Source organism: Marmota monax, unplaced genomic scaffold, assembly GCF_021218885.2.
Source record: "Marmota monax isolate L192 unplaced genomic scaffold, Marmota_monax_Labrador192_F-V1.1 WCK01_AAM20220418_F8-fsc00017, whole genome shotgun sequence".
In the NCBI taxonomy this organism is placed as follows: domain Eukaryota; kingdom Metazoa; phylum Chordata; class Mammalia; order Rodentia; family Sciuridae; genus Marmota; species Marmota monax.
The window spans coordinates 17,732,384-17,740,092 of NW_026695241.1; the positions used below are offsets into that span (position 1 = coordinate 17,732,384).

The following is a 7,709-nucleotide window of genomic DNA, read 5'->3' on the forward strand; positions in this document are numbered from 1 at the left end:
GTCTCAGTTAAATTTATTTAATTGGAAATAATCAGAAATCTTTCTCTTCATCAGATGTTTGGTCACCTTGCAACATTTTTCGTCTTTGAGCTTGAATGTAGACCTAGAAAAAAAAAAAATCAAATTAGCACTGTAAGAAAAGGCAATGTGTGCAAAAAAAATTAAAACTTTAGCAAGTTCCATTTTATAAGAATGCCTTACTAAGGACTGAGCACCAGTGACTCAAGCAGTTATTTGTACCTTGTTGTTGGGAGACTACCTGAACTTTAAAATGGTAAATAAATTTGACACGATATCTTATAATAAGTAGAGAAGTCAGGATTTCAACCCTAGTTTTGCCCAATTTGAATGTGCACTCCTGTTTCCACTGCTGGTATTATTTATACCTTGCTACCCATTACAGATCTTCTCACTGAGAGTATACCTCAGTGGTAGAGCACATGCTTAGCATGTGTTAGGCTCTGGATTCAATCCCTAGCACTAAAAATTAAGGGGTCCTCCTGTTTCTCCACACTTTTTAGAAGTGAACACTCTACCACTACCACTCTTAGCAAGTATTAGAGAAGGTTTTCAGACCTAAATTTCCCCAAATTCCTGTCATTCCACATTTCTGGCTTATTAAGTAGTACATGGAAAGCTCATAATAAAGAAGCATTTACCTTTACTCCATCAATAATATGATTTTCCTGTTGCATTGCATTCTGAAGTTCTTCTTCTGATGAAAAGTGAATCCAACCCATACCTTTATGAAAGCCAGTCTCTTTGTCCTGAAAAATTTTAATAACAAAGGAAAAGATTAATCATGAACTTGAAAAAATTTCCAGGAACTTCAAATCAAACAACTTTTTCATTTGTCAAAACCAGATTACAGACAAATGTCAAATAACTTGCTTTAGTATATATTTACCTTCCTCCAGGATATATACCAGTGTCAACATTCTGCTTTTTTAACTGTCACTGGAGAAGATAAGGATAATGAGGTTTATGCATTATTCTAGATGCAGACCACAGTAACAGCCAAGGGAAACTGATTACTACAGTACTCAGACTAACCCCCTCATTCCTAGGAACTAGAAATAAGCCCCAAAACCTAGCTGCATCTTACATTTCTGAAACTACAACCTCATCACCACTACTACACTTGTATCACATGTTCCTAACAAAAGACAGGAAAGTAAAATATTATCTTTACATAGCTAGACTTCTGGTTAATTTAAGCAATTTGCTACTTTCCCTTGCACAGTACTTCTCAAAGTATGAATGATGTGGAAAATAGAGTCTTGTGCTTGGAGGCACACTGCTGTGTCCCTTTAGCCATCCATTAAAGGACAGACTGGGGAAGATGATCATTTGGTTCTCAATCTTGCTAAAAGTTATGTTGTGTTTTGTGGAAGACCAACCTTGCACGTGACTGGGTCACACTCCTGGCTGGGTACTAAGGCACTCAGTCACAGAAATGTGGCAGAGCTTTCCCCACCCTTCTTGGGTTCAAGGTTCGGTGTCTCCTGCATGGGTGTGTCTTGCTATAGCCCCGTGGGTGAAACTATGCTCACCTGTTCCTTTGTAATATAACCCCTTGCCCTGTTTAGGATAGAATCTTCCATGGAAGTGCCTTGTGTGTGTCCCCTTCTCTTACTGTGCCCTTGGGTGTGGCCTACCCAGGTGTCAGTCAACCTGCTGACAGTGGACATCATGAAGATAGACTCAGCCCCCTGAAACCTGACCCCTTGCCTCATTTGAATAACTTCTCCTCATGTGCTCTCTCTCTCTCTTCCTGCGGACCCTTAAGGTCAGGAGTCACCACAGTGACCCCAAAGAAAAAGGTATTTGTGTCTCTTATGTGGTTATTTCGTGCAGCCCAATTAGCCCAGTTTAACTGGAGTTTAACTGGAGTGACTCCCTGAGCCAGCAGTGTTTTACCAAAAAAGTCAAAAGACTTAGATATTGCTCCTGTTCTTCAGAGTGTTAACCAAGAATGCAGGAAAAGTTTCTGGTGATTTCTCAGTCATCTCATCATTTACTTTCCTACCTGTGATAGATGCCTCCATTGGATTGACCCATTTCCACAAGTAAAGGCATTTAAGAAAAAACAAAAAACTGAGTGTTTTAAATTTTAGATAATATATTCCTAAAAAAGAAACCAGGATTTCCAACTTGCATACAATAAATTTAACTTGAATTAATTTTTTCCTGTTATATTGTTTAGTGTTTTACCAAGAATCAAAGCCTTTTTATAAGATCTGTTCATCCTGGGTCCTAAATTCATTTTTAGTGGCAACCAAGAAAAATCTATTCACTTTTATTAGAAGAAACGTTTGTAAATGCACTTTAAAAAATTTAGTTTTTAAACTTATAGAAAGCTATACATTCATGTCTATAATCCATGTTTCAACTATAAAATTCCATTATATCAATGTCTTTATCTAGTCAGTCTCACTGATAAACATTTAAATTTTTTAGTTGATTATTATTAATGCTGCTTTGAACGTTTTTGAACATATATTTTTGTAGGATAAACTCCTACAAATAGAATTGTTAAAGCAAATACAAACCCTCTTTTTTTTTTTTTTTTTTGTAATACCTTTATTTATTTGTATGTGGTGCTGAGGATCCAACCCAGTGCCTCACACATGCTAGGCAAGCGTTCTACCACTGAGCTACAACCTAAGCCCCCAAATTCTTAATTTTGGTATTTTGCCAAACTAGACTTCAGAACTGAAGGTAACAGTTAAATTTCTCAATGAAATTGAGTGCCAGTTTCCCTACACTTTAACCAACACTAGATATGAGAAAATCTGTCAGGTTTTTGGAAGCTAAATAACATTAAACCAAGAGTTAAGAATTTAAATTTATTTAGAATGATATTTTACCATGGCTGTTTCAGTGTCATGAAATGTTACTGTGTGTAAACTCCAATCACACACACACACACACACACACACACACACCCCACCACAAAAACCCAGTAATTGTAGAAAATTACAGACTAGGATAAAGCAGAAAAAATTTACACAATGATTTTTAGATCCTCATGAGAAAGCAAATGAAATGTAATTAACAAAAGTACTGTTTCATAGGTTAGAAATACTAAAACTAAATGGCATTCAATAAAATTTAAAATAGACACTACAAATTCTAAAATATTATCCTTTACTTCCTGAAGTCATTATAATGGTTTAGGGAGCAGATTTCTGAAGATGGAACCCATATCTCCATGCACCCTTTTCCCGTATAACCCCCCTTCTTGGAGTGTAGGCAGGATCTGTAACTATTTTCTCAACAAAAGAATAAAGTAAGGATGATAGGCTGCCATGCCTTGTTCTGACAGTGAAGGCACTGTCACTCTGGTGATTAGGTTATATGTAAGACTTCTATATTAACAGACTGGAGAAACTCCCTTGCTGGCTTTGAAGAAGAAAGCTGCCATGCTGTAAAACAGACTACAAAGTAGGTGACCAGAAATTACAGGCAGTCCTTAGGAAGTGAGAGCAGCTCCCAGCTAAAACCCAAGAAAACAGGGACCTTCATCCTATAGTTGAAAGATGAATTCTGCCAAAAACTTCAGGGAGCTTGAAAGTCAGTCTTCCCCTGAGACTCTAATGGAGCAGACTGAAGCCCCAGTGGATAGGATTGCCATGCACAATCCTGAGCAGAGGGAGGATCAGCTCCTCTGCCCAGTTGTCAGATCACCTGTTTTTTACAGACATTAAGTTTGTGGTAGTTTGTTATGCAACAATAAAAAACTACTACAAATACCTAAAGTTTTGTTGTTTTAATCAATAATACCCATAACTTTATCAGTAAAGACTAAACAGCTTCCTTTTTTTTTTTTTTTTTTGGTACTAGGGATTTCTACCACTGAACTATAACCCCAGCCCTTTTATTTTGACAAGGCCTTGCTAAATTGCAGTCCCCCTGTCTCACTCTCCCAAGTCATTAAGATGACAGGTGTGTGTGTGCCACTGCACCTGGATTCATTATTAATATATGCTTTCATTTTTAAAAAGCAAGAATTAGGACAATACTAGGACTGCACATATGCTAGGCAAGCGTCTACTTCTGAGCTACACCCTCCAGACCCCAACAGTTAAGATAATACTCACAAAAGGTACAGTGCACTTCCGTATATGACCAAACTGAGAAAAGTGTTCTCTTAGCTCACCTGTACAAGAGGAGAAAATATATTAAAAATAGTTAACACATTTTGTATTCTCTATCCTAGATTATAATTGGAAACCAAGGGGGGTCCAAGAGTCCCCAAGCATCTTGTAGAACTTCTTTATATATTCTTAGCCTTAAGATTTCAACAAGCAGCTACAGGACTGACCAAATTGCCATAATGTACCAGATTTGATGGTGGGTTGGGGACATGCTGGGCTAGCTATAGTCTCCATATGCAACAATACTAAGTATTTTCATCATACCAGATACATACTAGGTATGTGAATTATAATCCCTGTGAGTAGATCACACAGAAGACGAAAATCAATTACAATCCAGAGTGTTGCCAGCTATATTAGAGGTCTCCAACAAAATCCTAATTTACTGGTCTTTCAAAACTTAAAGTTTATACTAGGCTAAATAATTGGTGCTTGAAAATATGTTTTGCTGACCTCATCTACCCTTCCTGCCTTATTTCCCACTGTTGGCCCACAGTTCTCTCTCTAGCACAGCAAACGGAATTCTCTATATCTTATCCTGTGGATTCCCATTTTTGCACATGTTGTTCTCTTCCCTTGATATGTCTCTAATCCTATCTCCTTCCTAAGTTATAACAATCCTTCCAGACTCAAGTCAAATACATCTACTGAGTATTATTTTATGGGGCTCCTACTGCCACACAGGAAAAGTACTAGCCCTGTGAGACCTCAAAAATTTATAGCATGTAATTGTATTAATTTGTTGCAGTGCTAGGGATTGAACCCAAGGCCTCATGCACACTAGGCAAGCACTCTACCAGTAAGCCACATTCCCAGCCCTAAAATGTACTATCTTAAAGATGGAAAACTACATGACCACTTTTTCTTCTGAACTACAGTAGTTGTATTTTGCTGGTTTGAATTTTATATTATCTGCTTATATCTTTTAATTCATCTAAATTTGATTGGTTCAACTCCCTATATTTATGTTTGTAAGTCTTCTCAGCCCCACCACTACTCGTATACAAGAGTAGAAACCACTATGTTTACAGTGTAAGATACATAGTAGGACTTCAATATTGGCTGAATAAGTAAATAAATAATCCTTCAACAATTCACAAAAGCTAAATTCCTGTAGGTCCCTAATAGTCGGTCAACCCAGCAGGAAAGATCAGATCACAGAACATGATGCTAACAAAGCAAAACCATGTTAAACATGTATGTTTTATACCATCTATTATAAGTTCTAGAAAACACTTCCAAAATATTACGGATTGGGCCGTAAATGTCCCCAAAGCCCTCATGTTGAAGGCCTGGTTCCCAGTCTGTGGGATACTGGGAGATGGAGGAACTTTCAGAAGGTGGAGCCTCAAGTACAAAAGTTAGATCACTGGGGGTGTGCCCTTAAAGGGATCCTCTCTCTGCATCCCATTGGCCATGAGGTGAACAGCCGTCCTCTGCCAACACACCTCCCACATGCATGATATACTATGCTGCCACAGGCCCAAAAAACAGGGTAAGCAACCTCGGACTGAAACCTAAAAAGAGGTAAAAATAATCCCTCCCTCCTTCGAGTTGTTTATTTCAGGAATTTCTTCACAGCACTTAAAAAAAAAAAAAAAACTCTGGATGGAAACCTTTTTACCTAATCACATAATTATTCAGGGAAAACAGCTACAAGTATCAAAAACAATGCCTTTAACATAACAGATAAATGTTAAATACTGGCTGAGTGAGCGAGTGAACTGAGAAAAAGTATTTCAAAGTTGTGATTATGGAGCTTTAAAAGTTCTAGCCAGGCGAAGTGCATTAGTGCACGACAGTAATCCTAGCAGTAATCCCAGCAGCTCAGGAAGCTGAGGCAGGAGGATCAAGAGTTCAAAGCTAGCCTCAGCAATTTAATAGGCCCTAAGCAATCAGTGAGACCCAGTCTCTAAATAAAATATGAAAAAAAGCTAGGGATGTGTTTCAGTGGTTAAGTGCCCCTGTATTCAATCCTCAATACCTACCCCACAAAAAGTTTTAGACCAGCCATTATGGTATAGAAACTTGCAACTACTAGATGCTGGTGAAAACCTTCAGCCTTTTTCAGAAAGCATAAAAGAAACTTTATTGGGTTTGGTCTTTACCATGCACATACTGAAAGATGGGGCACAAACCAAACTCTCCTCTGAGCCACCAAAATTAAGAAAATAGCCAGGTGCAATGGTGCATATCTGTAATCCCAGATACTCAGGAGGCTGAGGCAGGAAGTTATTAAGTTCCAGGCCAGCCTGGCAACTAAGGGAGACCCTGTCTCAAAATAAAAAGGGGTTGAGGGTTGCTGAGTGGTAGTACCCCTGGGTTCAATCCCCAGTGGGGGATGGGGAGGACACCTAAGAAAAATAACCCTGTTCCATCCTTTTATTTAAGGAGACTGGTCTATACATGAGAACATCTATCAAAGTTGATAGTGAATGTTTAAGTTTTAGTAAATATAAAAACCTTAATACTGCAACTGAAAAGAGAGTTCAGAATTTCTCCAACCCTTTATCTCCAGAATAGGCCTCTCTCATGAGCTTCACATTTAGTAATCATGAAAATATCATTTGTTGAGTACTTTAACAAATCTAAGAAATGTATATATAAGCTCATTTAATCCTCTTCACAATGCTACCAGGTATTATTGATGCCATTTTTTAGATGATTTCATCTTCAGTTATTCAGGTTTTCTTAACTACTAAATGGCTGAGTTGCAAGTCTGGCTTCAGAGTCCGCTTCTCAATCACAATGTACAACCTCTGTCCAGTACCTTGAAAGCGACCCCACAAGCTTCTAAAATCTCAACTTTCCGACTTTACTCTCCATCTCCTCTCAGCCTCCTCCTCCTAAAATCCAACTACATAACTGTCAACGCTAGAAATCTCGAGATCGTTCTGCTCTTTCCCTCATTACATAACACCACCACCCTGCTCGCAAGACATCACTTAATTCCACTGATTTTGTTTTCTGAAAATCTAAGTAGATCTGATCCCTTCCCTTTTACCTCTTTCCTCGCTCGGGTTTTCATTTCTGAATTAAATGTAACTGCCTGTTTTCTCGTAGCCATGCCTACAATCTTGCCAGTCAAAACAGTCCCTTCTAACTCATAAATTTCAAAAAGTGACCAAGTAATAAACGTTTCCACCAAATCACTCCAAATTACAGGAGAGCATAAATTCGTGCCCTAAAAGTTCAGGGGGCATTCCCTAACCTTTCAATTGCGAAGAACACTTCTGTGCACTGGTTTGCCTGGAAGCAAACTTGGCCTTCTAATGCTACCACCACGCTGACTTCAGTGCTCTGCACAATGTAGAGGTTTGGGGGACCGCTTGGAACTTAAAATTCAGCCTCACCCACATCTCCATCACTCACTCGACGCCGCGGTCCAAGGAATTTTTCTGACAAAAGCAACCGTACGACCAACACTCGAACGCAGGGCCACTGCACCTCTCGCCGCCGAGGCTGCCATCTTGAGACTGAAGAACCTCCGTGAGCTGGTGTCGTGACCCCGGAAGAACCTGTCGGAGCCCAAGCAGGAGGATATGCTTC

General features: G+C 38.9%; 1 protein-coding gene across 1 annotated transcript; it reads right to left on the minus strand.

The window, feature by feature from the left end:
* Position 1: 1 nt before the first annotated feature.
* Positions 2-7,685, minus strand: Slirp (SRA stem-loop interacting RNA binding protein). The gene is made up of 4 exons (XM_046440747.2): positions 7,533-7,685; positions 4,104-4,162; positions 660-767; positions 2-103 (listed from the first exon to the last, which is right to left on the minus strand). The coding sequence occupies exons 1-4, from the start codon at positions 7,627-7,629 to the stop codon at positions 32-34; spliced, it is 336 nt and encodes a 111-aa protein (XP_046296703.1). The 5' UTR covers positions 7,630-7,685; the 3' UTR covers positions 2-31.
* Positions 7,686-7,709: the final 24 nt, after the last annotated feature.

Coding starts and splice junctions, on each gene's coding strand:
- Slirp (XM_046440747.2), bottom strand. CDS start 7,629: ATGGCAGCCTCGGCGGCGAGAGGTGCAGTGGCCCTGCGTTCGAGTGTT. Junction 768..4,103: donor GGAAGTGCACTGTACCTTTT/GTGAGTATTATC, acceptor AAAATTTTTCAG/GACAAAGAGACTGGCTTTCA. Junction 104..659: donor ATATTATTGATGGAGTAAAG/GTAAATGCTTCT, acceptor TTTTTTTTCTAG/GTCTACATTCAAGCTCAAAG.